Genomic DNA, 19,163 nt, shown 5'->3' with positions numbered 1-19,163 from the left:
CATCATTGTAAAACCACTAGCTTCATCGCCCCGCTCAGAATCTAGTATAGTTATGTTATAACTTATAACTTTTATAAAAATAAGGTTGAAAAAGGACATGGCCAAAAACAACAACGTCTATATAATAATAGTGTATTGTATATTGCTTGCTATTGGTTACGGGCATGTTTGTTGATTTGTATTATTATTTTTTGTCAATATATATTTATATATATTATATATATATAATTGAATGTTTGTGTGTAGATCTCTGGGAAGAAGATAGGCTAATTTAAAAATGGGTAAATTTGGTGTTTTTATTAATCTGATTTTAGTATGGTTAGGTTAGGATTTTGTATTAATTGATTATATTAATCCACCATAGGTAGAAGATGACAAACTTGGTATAACTTTTATACTTTAGAGTTAAATCATACACTTACGTACAAACAGCACGGGGTCCACGATTAGATTGCCTACCTGATAATGTACTGCTGCGAATCAGAATTTTTATCCTGGACAACAAAAAAGTTAAAATTCATTTTAAACACCATACACCGAATATTAAATAACGAATTGAACAAAAGGTCGAGTCATAGAGAGTTAGTACATCTAACGGGCAACGCAGTGCCAACGGGTTCAGCTAGTATATTATAATTAAATTATAATTAAAAATATATATATTATATTATTTGCTAAAATTTACTTAGGATATTTTTTATCAGACATAAAAGGGAAAACACTACAGCATAGTTATTTATAGATTTTAAATTTATGATTACAAAATATAGATGGATATTTTTCCTAAATAATTCCCGAGCAGAAACTAAATGTTTTATATAGGCCAAGTGCAATGGGCATCAACTAAAAGTCCTTGGAGATGACTATGAGAACGTTTGTAATAAATTAGTCTTGTTTAGGGTTTTCAGTAGGCATTTGTACAATTTTATTTTATTTTACATATTACATATGTAACCTATTTTTTCTCAAACATGTTTTAATAATTTTTTATAATATGCTCTATTTATTTTTATTTTTTATTATGCTTATAGTTTTTAGGTATCATTATTTCTACTCCATATACGACTCTGCAGCTCGATACCAAAGCAGTACAAAATTGGGAAGGTTTTTGGTTATTATTGGTCATTAGCTTTGTGTTCCACTTCAAATATTCTGCTATCTCAACAAACGAAGTAAAATTTTCAATTGTCCACCGAGAAGTTCACAATAAAGTATATCCATTGAGTGCATATTACATGTCTGAATTGATGATAGTGGTATGCAACGTTATAAATGTGCATTCATTGCATAACAACAAAATTATAAAAATGTTTATTATATAGTTTGGGGATCATGGTAAAAATTCTATTTTTCTGTTTATCTGCGTTTTGGATTGTTAGTGCTGATTAGAGTAGCTTGCAATTATTGGTGTTTTATTTATGAGCATTTACAGCCTTTTCATATGGTAATTATACGCTTGACTTATCAATAAGTTTTAATGAAAAAATTAAAAATGATACAATCTATTAATACTAAGATATTTTTACACATACCTGAATGTGAATATAAAATAATATTTTGATGATTGAAGTATAAATAACTAACAATAATAATTTATAATAGTTGTAAAAAAAGGTGGGCAAGTGGGTGTTGCTCTGCTGTACAGTAGGTTACAAGTGGGTCACTGTGTTAAATTTGAATTCAACGACATAATATCATTGTATTTGAAAAACGATTCTGAGCAAAGACGGTCAGTCAGCCTATGATAATATTACCAAGTATATTTGATGATATTATTGTGAATAAAGTAATTTATATATAAACTATTTACGTGGAGCCTTGTTTTAAATTTTCATTCCTTAGTCATCTATACGTATATATCATTATTATCTATCAATAATCATATACAGTATGTTAAATAAATAAAGATCATCGTATTATCGCATCAAGTTAAATTTATTTTAGGTTTTAAAGTTTTGTGTTTTATTTTTTTGTAGAATTATAAATAATTGTATATTAGACATTAGTTCTATTACAATTTTTTTTGACTCTTGTTGGTCTATTTATAGATATTTAACATTTTCTGTTTTTTTTTCTATTAATTTCGATAAATATATTTTAAAAACGTTAAAAAACTTGAAAATTTACTACAAGGTTTCAGTTTAGTTATATAGGATAAATAGACTCGCATATTTTTATAAGCATTTCAAGTTCAAATTTTGACGGAATTCGTCAATATCACAAAAATCACAAAATATTTTGTATTTAATCATTATTCATTTCTGAAATGTTCAATTTTTATAGTTTAGGCTTGAAAAATGAATACAAGGTTTCTTACACGTCGTTCTATTTTGTTGTACTTCAAAAATGTATTTTGTGGTAATTTGATAATTTTACGTAGGTAAATATTTTTTATACAAAATGCCATTTTCAAAACATTTAGTTTAATTTATAAGCTTTTGTCTATTTAATATTAAACTTATTTGTGCCTCTGAGTACTCACTGTCCGGACAATTCATTTTTTCAAAAATCATATCGCTTCGATATTGGCCAAAATCACGGGTAAACAACCCAATTGGCAAACGTTAATGTTACAATATATGTCGCGATACAGAAATTAATCACGTAAGACTTACATAACGAAAACAACATTATGATAGCAATAACCACCTCGTTGAAATAGTTAAAATATAATATGGGTGGGTGGGGTATGCGTGATAAATTAAAAATAATTATTCAAAAACGCGTTTCATAGTGAGTTTATCTCCTGGATTGACCTCTAAACCGGTTTCACAACGTATTCACTATATATACCGATACATAGTTAGTATTAACCATGTTGTATTCTTTACCGTACACGCGGCTATGCGACATTTGTATATACATACGTTAATGGTAGAAATATGTTAAGACTATAGAGGTGGTAAGACCGGTCGTGCGGATAAAATATTATACTGCAGTTAAATGTTATGCCGCAGAGAGATGCCCAGAGACGCCAGTTGAGCTGGAGCTCCGGCGATGAGTTCATCTCCGATTACTATTCGACATTATAATATTGCACCATCTCCACGGCTATTCAACATGTTTGGCACGAAGTTGCAAGTGAGTGTTCATTACGTTATCCTATAATCGATGCTTAAGCCAACACGCATTTTGTCCTCTTACCTATGGGTATACTTTATAAATCCTTTAAATAAAGAATTTAATTATCTCTGTTTTTGAATACGAGTATTTATTTTGTATTTTATAAATTTATAATTGTTGTTACTTGCCAGCATTCTAATTATTTAGTAGGTGTAAAAAACTATTAAAGTTCTAAAAACAATACAAATAATATCACACTCGTGACTTACATGTTACAATTTATACGCGATGACATCGGTGCTTTCCATTACCGCTCAAACTTTACCCAATACCGCACATAATAATAGTATGATATAGCACAGATTTATAAAAATATATAGCCTAATTCTGCATACAAAAATTGTGCAATACTGCACATATTTATCAAAACTAATACAAATTGAAATATAAAAATATTACTAAGAAATAAGAATTAAATTCAAATTTCATAAAATCAAAAACGTGTTTGTTACATTAAAAAAACACTAAAAAATAGCATCTATATTGTAGATAAAGCCAGTGTTTAATAAATTTTGTTTTATTTTTAAATAACTTTTATATTTACATATAATTGTCATAAATCACTTTCATAATTGTATGGTACCTCAATGTATACCTAACCTAACCTTTGGTATTTTAAATTTAAAATGGTATTCAAAATTTTTAAATATTATAATGTTTAAATGATACAAGTAGGTATACAATAGTATACATGTATATTGTATACCTACTGAATTCTTACATTAGAATTTACAACACTGAACATTGTGTTAAAAAAATTAAAAAAATGTGTTTTAATTTGTGTTAAAAAAATTTCTATGTTCGCGGTTTTGTGAAATATTTCACCATACAGTGAAATATTTCATACTTCAAACACTAGATAAAGCCCATAAAAGGTGACCATACATCTAGTTGTTTGTACCTCTGTCACGCTGGGAGAGGGGGGGGGGGAATCTTCGAGACCATAAAATGTCCCGTTTTCAGACGGTAGACCAAGAATAAACGAAAATCAAAAAAAACATTTTTGAGGCGGCTGGCACTGGATAGGAACCAGAAATAACTGGGTCACAGTAAATCCAGATAGCTCGCAGTGCCTCGTGTTAATGCCTGCTATCGATAGAGTTTTGCAGTTATATGTAGGTACCACTGAAAGATTAAATTTTCTTAAGCATAAAAAAGTGTCGAGCAGTTTTAAAGACATTCTTCGAGTGTCCAAATTCCAATTTATATTTTTTTTGCCATGTGAAAAATATACGACTAAATTTGTGTGTGGTAATGGGATATCTATAGTATTTTAAAATCTGTGCGTGGGTTTTGTCCTATGCGTATTTTGCACATCTGTGCGGCACTGAGCGACGCCCGATGGCATCGGTTGTAAAATATGTCCATCATGTCGGTTTGACAATTTTTTAAAATTTTTTTTTAGAGAAGAACGTTGGATTTACGATATAATGAGATGTGGAACGATTGGGACGGCATGGATGAACACCAAACGACGAAAGAGTCCATACACGGACATTTGGTGTTGTCTTGGAAAAAAATTAATGTACAAGTGAAACAAACTACCCAAAAGTTTTTCCAGCCATCAAAAACTTCCTACAAGCAAATATTACACAACGGTGAATACGAAATGTTAGCTCTTGACTGGTATCGGGATTATATTATTATATACTTACCCCGTCTTTGAATTAGAAAAAAATAGTTAAAAATTGTTGTAACGGCATGGGAATAAAATAGAAGACATACTAGAAATTCACTAGGTTTAAACCGGTATGAAAAATAATGCATCGGGTTGATATGGTTTAAACATCACGGTGCGGGATAATGAGGGATAATTGTAAACATGTTTAGTTTAGAGAATTTCTATACTATATAATAATATAAATATAGCCTAGAGCATAGATTTTATATATATTCCAACCCAGGACATCAGGGTATATTTATATGCTATGTAGGTTCAAAAGTAGGTAGTTACCTATGTTTTCAATATTTGTATTGGCGTTTTCGGTTGTCCACCCTGCAGTGCCATACCAAACATGTCATATGTTTCATCGATAAATCATGTTTTATTTATAATACCTAGATACCTATTTATAATTATAATAAACATATTATAATAATCTTTACAAAAACCTATTTAAAAATTAATATTGTATTATACAAAGATATATTTTGGTGTCTATAAGTTCCTTAAGTTATTGAGACTTATTACTAGATTTTGAACTGGGGGGACTTGACTGATATTTGGGGGGAGTAAGTCCCCCCAAGCCTTCCCCCCCCCCTATTTGCGCCAATGCTAAGTAGGTTCAAAAGTACATGTAGCTACCTATGTTTTCAATATTTGTATCGGCGTTGTCGGTTGACCACTCGGCACCCTGCAGTGCCATAGCAAACATGTCATATTTTTCATCCATATAATCATGTTTTATTTAAAATACCTAGATACCTATTTATAATATCTAATAAACATATTATATTAATCTTTACAAAAACCTATTTAAAAATTAATATTGTATTATACAAAGATATATTTCGGTGTCTACGAGTTCCTTAAGTTATTGAGATATTTTAACAAAAAATAATATTATTACATAAATTACTAATATAATGAATAGCGATCAAATAAATAAAAAAAAGATTAGTTTTCCTAATTAATAATGTTAAATGGGGAATCGTGTTTAATTTATTTGTTTACATTAACACTAACACCTACGGGAGCAAAAGTACAGTCGTTGATATTAAATTGGGTATACGTATACAAAAATAAAAGTAAAACAACAACAATTTGAATGTCGTATTAATACGTATTGTATTAAAGACGTTGATTATCAGGTTATGTAGTTTATAAACAGACTACAGACAGCTAAAATAGTTTATCACAGTGATCTAATACAATTACAATTTTATCAGGGATCAATTTGAATTTACAATTAGAGGGCTAAAAGATTTTATTCATACTATATCAGTAATTATTTAGGTTAGGTTAGGTTAGAATTTCTACTTAAATAGTATAGATATTAGATATGATTAGAACCAAACAAAATTCTGTATATTCTTTTTTTGTTATTGGTCTAGAGCGGGGCAACTATATGACCATTAGCTATAATAGTAGGGGTTACTGTTGTAACGGTTGGTATGGTAAGTACTTGGTACAGTTGGTTGGCAAGTGTACAATTTTTAAAATTATTCTGTAAAATAAAAAATTTAGTTAGCATTTTTCTCAATCTATTTTTTAAAGATATTTGATATGGAATTTGTCAGTTCAAGAGTGTCTATCCCCTCCCCCCTATAATATAAACAAATTTGAATACAAAATATATATTTGTTTTTATATTAGAACTTCAGCAGTTCGATGAAACAGGCATGGCAGAGGCCTGAAGAATTACCTATATTGTAAAAAGAAAAAAACACGGGAGAAATAAACATTAAATTACCTATTTGTAAAGAGCGGGTCAACATTTTTTCCCTGTCTAATAAAATCTGAAATGACGCTACAGATTGCCGATTGGGAGGTAAAGTAGTAATCATAAACAACATTATGGTTTTTACGTATTAAATTACTTAATATACATAATGTTATGATACTATTTCACTGACATTACTGACATCTATTACATTTTTTACATTTATTTTTGGTTTGTCTATTATTTATTGTAAAGTAGCCAGAAGTTATCTTGCAAACAAAATTCTGTGTATTACAAGGTAATTCTTTGTTTTCTTTTTTTTTATTGGTCTAGAGCCGGGCAACTATGACCGTTACCTATAATAGTAGCGGTTACGGTTATGGTTGGTACCTACTTGGTACGGTTGGTTGGCCACATATGTACAATTTTTAAAATTATTTTGTAAAATAAAAAATTAAGTTAGCATTTTTGTCTATCTATTTTTTAAATATATTCGATATGGAATTTTCGAGTTTGACAGTGTCTCCCCCCCTCTTATAAAAAACAAATTTGAATGCAAAATATATATTTGTTTTTATATTAGAACTTCAAAAGTTTGATGAAACAGGCATGACAGAGGCCTGAAGAATTACCTATATTGTAAAAAGGAAAAAAACATGGGAGAAACAAACATTAATTACCTATTTGTAAAGAGCTGGTCAACATTTTTTCCCTGTCTAATAAAATCTGAAATGACGCTACAGATTGCCGATTGGGAGGTAAAGTAGTAACCATAAACAACGTAATTTAATATAAATAATATGCGACTATTTCATTGACATTACTGACATGGTGACATCTATTAAATTTTTTACATTTATTTTTGGTTTGTATAATATTTGTTGTAGCTAGAAGTTATCTTGGGTTTTTAATAATATGTGTTTATCGTTTAAGACTTTTAGTAATGGAATATGAACTGTATTTAATGTAATTGGAAAATATAATTTAACTAATGATTAATGATTAATTATTTTTAATTAGAACTATGAATTATAGAACCATAAATTACGTTTGGGAAATAGAGATAATATAATTGATTGATGTGTTTTTCCTTACAAGTAAATTTGTTTCTTATATATTAATATTTTATAATAATAATAATTTTATTTCTGTATAATCGATTCTCCATTAATTGGAGCTTTGCAATATAATATTTCGAAATAATTTTAGTTTTTGGTATTTTTTAAAAATCTTATGTTCTACTAACAGAAATATAATAATATATAATATAGGTACTTCAAGCTATGTCATTGACCAACATTTCAAAACCTAATTAGTAATAATAATAAAAAGGTTGAGCCTTAATCAGCTTATATTTAATTATATTTTAGTCTCATACTTCATAAATTTGAGAATTTCGTAGAGTCTGTTAGATGGGTATGATATCACATTATATTTCATTATTTTTTTTTATTTGTCTACTGATTACATACTGTAGTTAAGGTTTTAATTATTAAAATTGGTTTTTGTATTTAATTAATACATTGATTGTTGGGGATAGATAAATGTTAGATAGCGGTATTCAAAAGAAATATTGATATCAATAATAATATTATTTTTATTAGAAAATACTCATTAAATTAAATTAAATTAAAATTAAATTTTTTATTTATATAATAGTATTGTCTTATTTAAATTGTTGAGTACTTTTCTACTGTGAGTAGAAAATACACATATTTTGTTATTATTGCATTTCAATACAAAATATTTTTTTCCCTAAATCACATATTTACTTTTTTTTTTTTATTTTTATTATTTATATTAAGGCATTCCTAGCTAGAGTTGCTATCTAGGCCTATTTATAATATATACATACAATTTTCTTACTTACACAAATGCGATATAAAAATACTAAGTATTAATTATTAATTAAGTTAAGAACTAGAATTTTTCTGGCTTGATGTATTCGATGTGTCAGTGATTAGTGGTAGGACATTTGATTCGGTCGTGGGGTCTTCCTCTCTTGAAACGGCGAATTTTTGGTGGGCTTTTGATTAAGTTGTAGTGGACAGCGCCATTTGAGTTCGTAAGAGAATGACAGAAACTGTTTGATAGATGGTTTATGTGCTCGTCAATAGTAGGGATTTTCAAGTCCTTATGCAGGCTTTGTTCCGTACGAACCAGGGAGCATCAGTTATTATGCGGAGTATTTTATTTTGATAAATTTGAATCTTATTTAAGTGACTATTAGCACAACTGCCCCATACAGGACATGCGTATAATATTAAAGGTCTCAGTACTTGCTTATATATAATAAGTGAGCATTTTTTACTAATAGTTGATTTTCTATTTAATATTGGAAAGAGAACCCTTAGACGTTGGTATGCTTGCTGAAGCTTAGCCGATATGTGAGGCCACCAGTTTAGTTTTTTATCGAGGATAACTCCTAAGTATTTTACCGACGATGTCCAGTCAATTGGCTCGTTGTCGAATTTAACTGGACGTATTTACTAATTTGATGTTTTGAATGTTTTTAGTTAGTGGAAACGTACAATGTGGAAATCTTCTAGGAATAATGGGTCCAAGGTAATGAATTAATTTTTTTTATAATTTTATATACCTAAGTATTATTTTTTTATTTATATTATATAATCTTTTTATTTAGTGGTTCTGGAAAAACTACACTGATGGCCACCATAAGTCACCGAACTAAAGGTTTGTATAAGGTGTTTCTGTACAAGTAAATTTATATTTTTATCCTTAATTGATTATTGTTTATTTTTTTTAGGAAATTTCGAAGGAGAATTATTGCTTAACGGACAACCAATATCTGAAGAAGTCATGATTAAGATATCTGGTTTTGTTCCGCAACACGATATCAGTTTTGATCAGTTGACAGCATTAGAACACTTGTCTCTGATGGTACTAAAATAGCATTTTGTAATATTTTATAATACTTAATTTTTACTTTATGTTTATCATGCTATTTCAAGGCCAATTTGAAAGTTTCTCGCAAAACAACCAAAATGGAATTGAAAGAACACATCGATAAAATAATTACCACGTTGGGTATGAGTAAGTTCTTGGATACGAAAATATCGTTTTTGTCTGGAGGAGAACGGAAAAAAATTGCTCTCGCAGTTCAACTATTAAACGATCCACCAATATTGTTTTGTGATGAAATAACAACAGGTCTGGACAGTTACTCAGCCGCGCACATTGTGAACACTTTAAAAGCTGTCGCAAGAATGGGTAAAATTGTGATATGCACCATTCATCAACCGGCGTCTGGTGTGTTCGGAAAATTCGATGAAGTAATTTTGCTATCGAATGGACGGTTAGCATATCAAGGTCCTGTCACCATGGTCAATCAGTTATTTAAAAAGTACCAATACATCAACTTAGTATATTACGATAACATCAGTGCTCAACTTGGGGAGAGGGTGCAGGGGGACGGAGTACCCCAACTAATTTTTCAGAAATAATAGCCAACCCCTACTATTATTTTCAAGGATACGCGAGATACCATCATAATATTCGTCTTATGAATTATTTCATATCCACGGATTCATAAATTTGTTAATAATGATTTATTAATATTGACTAATTGTTATCAAACTATTAATTTATTTACTGTTATTATCCTTTTGATTTTTTAAGTTTGTTATTAGTTATAACTGTAATATATATATATAATAGGTACAGTGAATAACCTATGTCTTATATTAACCTGTATTTTTTTTTTTTTACTGAAATTTTATAAATATTTTTTATATGATTTAAAGAGTGGTAAATAACGGTATTTTTTTTTGGGGGGGGGGGAGGAAGGTTCTGGTGGATAAGCCCACATGGTTCAATAACGTTTGAAAAGTCCATCACACGCTCTTTTGTGAAAAGTAAACATAGTACCCCTAATTTAATTTCGCATAGTCGAGCACTGGATAACATAGAATATTAAAAATAAATGTGTATAATATATTAATATTATGATTTAGGTTCAATTATGAATGCCCAGATATGTTCAATGAAGCTGACTTTGTGATTTCTATTCTTAATTCTGAAAATGAAAAAGTGAAAGAAAATGTAATGGAAATGTGCAAGTTAACTTCAACGGACCAACAAACGAAGCTAAACTATGATTTGTTTAATAATCAGGTAAACAGAGTGAATAGCTTATAAGAAATAACTTTATAATATAATAATTAATAATATCTTTATAAGAATAATTTACAATGCACATATTTACAATATTTTCAGACTCAATTTGATACTCAACATTTAGAAGCGTTAGAAACGTAAGTAAACCTGATTCTTTGTTAAAATGTATTTTAAAACCTAAAAAAAGGTGGATAAGTGGATGTCTCTCTGCTGTACAGTAGGTTACAAGTGGGTCACTGTAATGGATGGTGTTAAATTTGAATTCAATGATATAATATCATTGTATAAGAAAAACGATTCTGAGCGAAAACGGTCAGTCAGCCTATGATATTACCAAGTATATTTGATGATATTATTGTGAATAAAGTAATTTATATATAACCTATTTACGTGGAGCCTTGTTTTAAATTTTCAATCCTTAGCCATAAAAGTTTTTTTTTTTTTTTTATTTTTATAATTTTTATTTACAATCTGTTACAATAAAATGAACAATAAGTAAAATAGATAATAGAATAAGTGGCTTGAGGAAAGGACGGATTTAAGAAGCCTTCCAGTGAAGACACTTTGTCAGCTGTTTATGTACATTTCAATAAGTTAACAATAAAGTTATGAATAGAAATAAAGATTAGGTAGTTAACTAAATAACTAAATTAATAGGTCCCGACACCACCGCCTTTTTAGTCTTTTCCTAGGATTGTCGGGTATGTTTGCGACGCAAGTCCTTTGATTAGGGGATTAAACATAAAAGTTAAACATTTTATAAATTTTTAACCACAAAATAATTATTAAATTTAAAATTTGATAAATGTTGTCAAAATTTTAACTTTAAATGCTTATAAAAAAAAATTGTGCCTATGTATTTTTAATATTTTTCAACTGCTATAAGAACGATATATCAGGAGCCTTATATTAAATTTTCACGCTTTTTTACCCAACAAATAAAAATTTATTGATATTTATAGAAAAAAAAACTAAAAAAATTGAAAACTGACAATGTCCGTAAACAGCTCAAAAAGAGTCAAAATATTTTCAACATTTTACGGTGTATAGATAATGCTAATATAAACATTCAGTGAAATTTTCAAGTATCTACAGTCATTCGTTTTTTAATTACAATAAAATAAGAAAATTGTTACATGAGAAATCGAGTAAATATCAAATGTTGTAAAAATATAAATTTCAGACGCTCATAAAAATTTAATTTAAGTTTCTTGTAGACATTTTTTTTTTGATAAAGGTAGACAAACTTATGAGTTATCTCATATTACATTTTCAAATCTTAGATTTAAAAAGAAAAATTTTTATGAATTCTAAACTCAAAATAGTTTGCTAATTTTCGTGATTTTTCTGTATTTTGTCAAAATTTGAACTTTAAATGCTTATAAATAAAAACTGTGACTAAGTATTTTTAATTTTTTTCATCTGCCTTTGAAACAATAACCTAAGAGCCTTCTATTAAATTTTCAAGCTTTTTTACTCAACAGATAAAATTTTATTGATATTTATAGAAAAAAAAACTAAAAAAATTAAAAACTGACAATGTCCGTAAACAGCTCAAAAAGAGTCAAAATATTTTGTAAATTGTATGGTGTATATAAAATGCTAATATAAACATTCAGTCAATATTTCATGTCCCTACGGTCATTTGTTTTAGAGTAACACCAAAAAACAGAAAACAGATTTTGCGTAAAAATTCCCGTTTTTCATTAATTTTTCTTTTGTTTTTCACGTCGCTTGTGAAAACTACTGGGAAATTTTTACTTTTGACCCCGCAAAGTACCAACTAGATTCACTTTCCTATCAGAAAAGTTACTATTGAAGAAAATCCAAGAACTTTTACTAAAAGGTCCTAAAAGGTGATGACAGACACAAAAAAAAAAAATAAAAAAAAAAACACACATCATTGTAAAATCAATACATTCATCGCTTTGCTCAGAATCTAAAATTTATTAAGATTAAATTATATTTATAATGCATTAAGTCGTGTGTATTATAATATTAATAAGAAATAAATATTTTAGATTGCAGATAATATTAAAGATATAAGTAAAAAAAAAAAAGATTATGATTTTATTATTTTTTTATTTAGACTAAAACCCACATGGCTAACACAGTTCAGTTTGGTTTTGAATAGATCAATCAAATGCTTTTTAAGAAATTACAAGAATAATCTAATGGAACTGGGAACAATTTGGGTAATTACTATAAATTGAATAACGTTTTAATTAATATTATATTATTTTATATTTATTTAACTGTGTATTAATATTTAATATTATATATTATAATTTTGTGAGAAGAAATTAGATTGATAAATTCATAGAAAAAATGTAATTTTTTAAAAAAAATATAATTTCAAATGTTTTTCTAAATATTTAACTAGGCAAATTGTATACTTCTTTAATAATCATTTGAAAAACGATTTAAAAATTCTGGTTTTACATCAAATGTCTCTGTACACAGAGTACATACGTTTTCTTTGCAAGAATTAAAAATAAAAGTTTTGCGTTAAGCTACATTATAATATTATTAAAATTTGGAAATTTATGTATAGTAAAATTGGATATTTATAATAAAATAAAATAATGAGTTTTGTAATTTAAATAAAAGAACAATGGTAATGAGCGTGATTGGTGAATATCTCTGTATGTAACCAACATAATATCAAATAATAGTATCACTGTATAAAAACAAGTACAACATTGATTTTCATTCGATATATTTTGTTTGGACACAATTCGAAATTTTGAACCTATCAACGATAACCTACAGATTCAACTAGGATGTGACAATATTATTTTCTTTTTTGAATGCATCCATTTATATATATAAATATTATATATATATAATTTGCTACAACTTACTTGTGATATTTTTTAACAGACATAAAAGTGAAATATAGTTATTTATAGATTTTAAATTTATGATTACAAATAGATGAATATTTTTGCTAAATATTTCCCGAGCAGAAACTAAATGTCTTATATAGGTGAAGTGCAATGGGCATAAACTAAAAGTCCTCGGAGATGACCATGAGAATGTTTGTAATAAATTAGTCTAGTTTAGGTTTATCAGTATTTGTACAATTTTATTTTATTATACATATTACATAGGTAACCTAACCATATTATTTTCTGAAACATATTTGATACATTTTTTATATGCTCTATTTTTTTTTTAGTATTTATTATGTTTATAGTTTTTAGGTATCATTATTTCAGCTCCATTTTCGAATCTGAAGCTCGATACCAAAGCAGTACAAAATTGGGAAGGTTTTTGGTTAATATTTGTCATTAACTTTGTGTTCCACTTCAGTTATTCCGCTATCTCAACATACCAAGTAAAATTTTCAATTGTCCACCGAGAAGTTCACAATAAAGTATATCCATTGAGTGCATATTACATGTCTGAATTGATGATAGTGGTATGCAACGTTATAAATGTGCATTCATTACATAACAATAAAATTATAAAAATATTTATCTTATAGGTTTTTTGGATCATGGTAAAAATTCTATTTTACTGTTTATCTGCGTTTTGGATTGTTGGTGCTGATTGGGGTACCATGCAACTATTGGTGTTTTATTTATTAGCATTTACAGCCTTTTCATATGGTAATTATACGCTTGAATTGTCAATAAATTTTAATTAAAAAATCAAAAATGATACAAACTATTAATATTCAGATATTTTCACACATACGTAAATATGAATATAGAAAAATATTTTGATAATTGTACTACTTGAAGTATAAATTACTAACAACAATTATTTATAATAGTAATAAAAAAAGTATATTCTACTAACTTTTAAGGTATCAATAATTATTATGTTGATATTATTGTTATTTCAGGAAGTTTTTTGTCAGCCTATTTTGTTCGTCTAGAAAACACTATGATATTTGCAACAATATACGATTTTCTGACATTGCCTCTAAGTGGTGCTTATCTATCATTTATGTAAGTTGATTCCCAGCTGATAATATTTACTTAAAACTAATATATATTTAAACTCAAAATTAGGTCTTTACCAAAAGCGATATATTCTCTAAGATACTTTTCGCTATTCTTCCTTGGTTGTGAAATAGTTTCAGTTTTATTTTGGGACAGAATTAAAGTTTTACGTGAGTATATTTAATTGATAATTTAGGACTCAGGTTTAGGTAACTTCTTCTTAATAATAATTTTTGTGTATTTTGTAGCGTGTGTTGATGTTACTAATTGTTTGGATAGCGGGAAAGCAGTGTTAAGAAAATATGGCTATATAAGTAGTGAAATATATTCAGACATGTTGATATTAGTTATATTTAGCCTAATAGCAAATATATTAGGCTACTTCAGTGTTCTTAAAAAAATGAAAAAGCAACCAGCCTATTAAAATGTAAATGTTTTCATTTATGTAACAAATATATATAAATATATAAATGTAATTAACTATACATACTATGTAATATCAAACAAAATATTTTATACAAGTATTAAACATTAATAAGAATATTATTATACTTTCATCATCTAAATAATTTGTAATTGTATATATTCGATATTACTCAAATGTAGTTAATAAATGGAACCATGCTCAATTTTGTAAAAACGTGTTTAGTATAGATTATAGTTTAATAAAAATTATTTTATCTAACGCGGAAATAACATAAAATTTCTCTATCGGTTTTATGATTCCAACATTTAACTAAAATAACTCATATATGTATAAACTAGATATAATTTAATAAAGGTAAGTAGTATATACGATCTATACGTATATATGATTAGGTATCATATATCAATAATTATATAAATTGTGTTTAATAAATAGAGATCATCATATTATCATCAAGTCAAATTTATTGTAGATTTTAAAGTTTTGTGTTTTCTTAAAAATTATTTATCAACTTGAAAGCTTCGTGCATCAGGGTGTCTTTATTTTTCTGTAGAATAATAAATAGTTGTATATTAGACATCGGTTCTATAATAGACAATAGTTATTGTTAACGTACGAAAAATATTAAAATTAGATAGTTAGAATTTAGAAAAGTTCTTCAATCAGTCGTTTCGGTGGGTAATGCATCTTGTAATCTTTTATTTTCTTCCGAAAGTATTGAAAACTTTTCGTCATACTTAACACGCATATTTTCAAAACGTTCTGATTGTTGTTTATATTCAGATCTCAGTTCGTCGTTTAATCTGAAAGTCATATTTTTTTCTCATTAGAATACACATAATATAAATATATCGTATTTTGCTGTTGTGGCATAGCCACATAGGTATGTGTTATTAATTTGGATAGTATTTTAGTATTTGATGTTTATAGAATTTCTTAATAAAGATAAATGCTATTTAGTTATTGATGTGTGCTAAAAGTAAGCTACATTTTTAATGTGAGTCAATATAATATGTTTTATTTTTAAGGCCACCGTGACAGCGTTTTAAAATGTATTTTGTGTATGACATAAGTATACACTTTTACATAAATCTATACATTATAATTATAAAAGCATGTATCATTAATTATTTGTATGTTGTAAAAATGAATGGATTGAAGCATAGTATACGTTGAATAGGTTGATAAAAATGTTTATAAACAATTTTAGATTTGTGTGTACTTATATGTACTATATTATATTAATAACATTTTTAAAAGTGTTTAAATCTAACTATTACTTATACACTTACCCATACAAAATGAATAAAATAAATAACTGTTAATGCAATAATTGATGGACACATTAAGAAATGTTATTGAAAGAGTTCAAAAGTAAACGAAACAAGAAACAATGAATGGTAACGTAATTTATTTTTGATGTATTATTTAATACTTTAATGTACTCGTTGTTATTATTTTCAGTGTATACTTACTTCGCAGCTAAATTCATTTTTTCAATTATTGCACTGTGACGACTTCTCTCCGCGTTGATTTTTCCTTGAAGGCTTTCCAAATCTTCCGTCATACGATTCACTTCTGTGTTACGAATAGCCAACATGTGCTTCGTGATGTCCACGACTTCTTTCAATGAACTCGTCTGCAAAAAAAAAAAACGCAAGACATAATTACTTGGTTTATTATTACGTAATAATATACCGAATTTCTCACCGCATCCCCATCAGTGAAATTTTTAAATATGGCTTATGGAAAATTATAACTGTATTACAGAATCAAAATTATTACAATTCATAGAATTTATTGGTTTATTTAACAAGAAAAAATTGGTTTTTGTGTTTCTCGAAAATAGAGATCGGCAATTCATAAAATTAATAATTTATGTAAATGTTTGAAAAGTTGAATTACTAATTTCCATTAGGTCACTACAACAGTTACGTACATTTTTGGGTTTCAGAAGGAAGTGGGTAGACCGTAGACAAAGTAGGTGGATGGGTGTGTACGGGGACAAAAACTTAATTATATATTAATATTTTTATATCTACTATCATAGTATTAGGTTAACAGCACACAAACTTGTAACGTGAGCGCTTCAATGTGTTTTTCTTGTGTGACGCATCGGTCGGCTTTTTCTTTTAACAAGTCAATCACTTTAACTAAAAATTTCTGTAGATTTCTGTTCTGTTTTCTCAAATCTTCAGGTGACAAATCAGACACGTCGCGTAGCACTTCACCTATGTCTCCCATATCCTATAACACAATCACAACAGTTGTATTACAGAAAATATTTATAATTAGGTATTAAATTAAAAAAATGTATTGTACCTGCACGCTCAACGAGATATTGTGATAAATATCACAGAAGCGTATAGGAGAAACACAAATACGATTGATTACAAAATCGATAAAACGTCATAGGATGATAAATTGTATATATTTTTACAATTATTTTAATTTATTTTATTTTATTTATAAAGACATATTAGACAATTTACGGGTCCTAATAATTAGTATGATTCAGGTTAAAGGGCTTTAATTATTTAATCTAGATATAGGTAGTAGGTGTATAGGCACATGGTACATTACTTGTTTATTTAAAAATTCGTTAATTTTTATGAATTGCATATTTTAGTTGTGCTGTGTGCGTTTGTCTTTATTTTAATGAAAAAAATTATCTAAGATCTAATAAAAATTCCAAGTTTGATGATTCGATTTAAAATTTAAAATTCTAAAGCTTTGAAATTGCGTATAACTTTTAAGTTATTAATTATTATTATGCTCATGGTTATAATATATATATCAATAATTGGACATACCTTAACGGATCCGTGGTTAGATGCGTCCATAATATTATTTGACGAACACGATTACACGCACAACTATATTAAATTAATAATATTAATGCAGTTAACTATCTTACTCGACTATGAATAAAATATGTGTGTTAAACGAAAGCCGAAAAATCAAAATACGTCATATGTTTTAGAACAGCCAGTTCCATGATCCACATTCGTTGGCTTGGAATGTTGCCAATCGATTGGTTTAAAAATAACTTCTAGTCAAGGGCCCGCCTTGTGGTATTGTTAGCAAAAACTTCAAAACGACCTCAGGAATGATACAATATTTTAATCATTTGGTTTATAATAATACAAATATAAATATCGCGGAAGTAATGCAGTTGTCACTGTCCAAATAAGATAGATACAATAAACCGTAACGGATTTATAAAATTTGTAACACGTATAATATTTCAATATTTTAAATCATCATATTATTATCATTTTAAAACTGTAATAATTTGTATTGCCAAAATAATGTTATTATTTTCAGTTCATAACCTTAGTTTTTTCAAAATCTACAATACTGAAAATCGAAAAACATAATTTTGACGGGGTCAAACAGTTACTGTTACTGCAACATAACGTAACCATAAAGTTATATAGATTGCTCAGAAGAGAAAAACTAATAAAAAAATTGATTCCGAGAAGTAATGGTATAGTCTTTCTTTCCTCAGATTAATAAATAAGTTTTTTATAGTTTTAAAACTATAAAACTCTTATTTTTAGAATAATTAAATAATATATATTATGGGGTATGAACCATGAGGTATGACAGAACACATAATAAAGATAAAAGCTATTGTATTATAAGTACTTAGACTTATAGTATAAGCCATTTATGCCCTTATCGCAACTACCACTCTTTTCCATCAATTTCTGCCAACATCATAATATCTTCACTGTTATTCACTCCTATATAGCATATTATTAATATTTTTTTTAACTCTACACGCTCATAACTGCAGTGTTGGACAGCATAGCTGTCTTTTTGTCCACAGTATCCATTTTTTGGCTTATCTGATTATTTGCCTTGTACTCGCTAATCGCCATACTTCCCTCGATTTTTCTTCAGCTTCAGCAGAAATAGGATAATTAGGTATTTATTGGAATCAAATAAATTCGTTTTTTATATCTTCTGAGCTAATACAATCTGCAACTATATGTTGTGATGCAATGAAAATCAAGATTTTCCAATATTACAAAATTGACAAAAATTCAAATAATGCGAAAAATTTAAAAAAAAATATGTTTATATATAAAAAAAAGTTAAGATTGTATCATATCATCAATGTATTTTTATCAA

At 27.6% G+C, this 19,163-nt stretch overlaps 2 protein-coding genes across 2 annotated transcripts; one reads left to right on the top strand and one right to left on the bottom strand.

Moving 5' to 3' along the window:
• Positions 1 to 2,875: 2,875 nt before the first annotated feature.
• LOC132940999 (protein scarlet-like) lies at positions 2,876 to 15,236 on the top strand. The gene is made up of 14 exons (XM_061008845.1): positions 2,876 to 3,081; positions 4,529 to 4,721; positions 9,023 to 9,071; positions 9,151 to 9,200; positions 9,274 to 9,407; positions 9,479 to 9,870; positions 10,481 to 10,640; positions 10,743 to 10,780; positions 12,733 to 12,838; positions 13,843 to 14,067; positions 14,134 to 14,257; positions 14,497 to 14,602; positions 14,666 to 14,766; positions 14,845 to 15,236. The coding sequence occupies exons 1-14, from the start codon at positions 2,998 to 3,000 to the stop codon at positions 15,018 to 15,020; spliced, it is 1,938 nt and encodes a 645-aa protein (XP_060864828.1). The 5' UTR covers positions 2,876 to 2,997; the 3' UTR covers positions 15,021 to 15,236.
• Positions 15,237 to 15,639: 403 nt separating this feature from the next.
• LOC132941001 (uncharacterized) lies at positions 15,640 to 17,996 on the bottom strand. The gene is made up of 4 exons (XM_061008847.1): positions 17,837 to 17,996; positions 17,097 to 17,270; positions 16,499 to 16,662; positions 15,640 to 15,826 (listed from the first exon to the last, which is right to left on the bottom strand). Exons 1-4 carry the CDS (start codon positions 17,864 to 17,866, stop codon positions 15,682 to 15,684), a joined length of 513 nt encoding a protein of 170 aa, XP_060864830.1. The 5' UTR covers positions 17,867 to 17,996; the 3' UTR covers positions 15,640 to 15,681.
• Between the last annotated feature and the right edge of the window lie 1,167 nt (positions 17,997 to 19,163).

The sequence above is a fragment of the Metopolophium dirhodum genome, chromosome 3, assembly GCF_019925205.1.
Source record: "Metopolophium dirhodum isolate CAU chromosome 3, ASM1992520v1, whole genome shotgun sequence".
Taxonomy (NCBI): domain Eukaryota; kingdom Metazoa; phylum Arthropoda; class Insecta; order Hemiptera; family Aphididae; genus Metopolophium; species Metopolophium dirhodum.
This window is presented reverse-complemented; position numbering and strand designations above follow the sequence as displayed.

Coding starts and splice junctions, on each gene's coding strand:
- LOC132940999 (XM_061008845.1), top strand. CDS start 2,998: ATGAGTTCATCTCCGATTACTATTCGACATTATAATATTGCACCATCT. Junction 14,603..14,665: donor GGTGCTTATCTATCATTTAT/GTAAGTTGATTC, acceptor ACTCAAAATTAG/GTCTTTACCAAAAGCGATAT. Junction 14,767..14,844: donor GGACAGAATTAAAGTTTTAC/GTGAGTATATTT, acceptor TGTATTTTGTAG/CGTGTGTTGATGTTACTAAT.
- LOC132941001 (XM_061008847.1), bottom strand. CDS start 17,866: ATGGACGCATCTAACCACGGATCCGTTAAG. Junction 17,271..17,836: donor CTAACCACGGATCCGTTAAG/GTATGTCCAATT, acceptor ATTGTGTTATAG/GATATGGGAGACATAGGTGA. Junction 15,827..16,498: donor AAAATGAATTTAGCTGCGAA/GTAAGTATACAC, acceptor TATGACTTTCAG/ATTAAACGACGAACTGAGAT.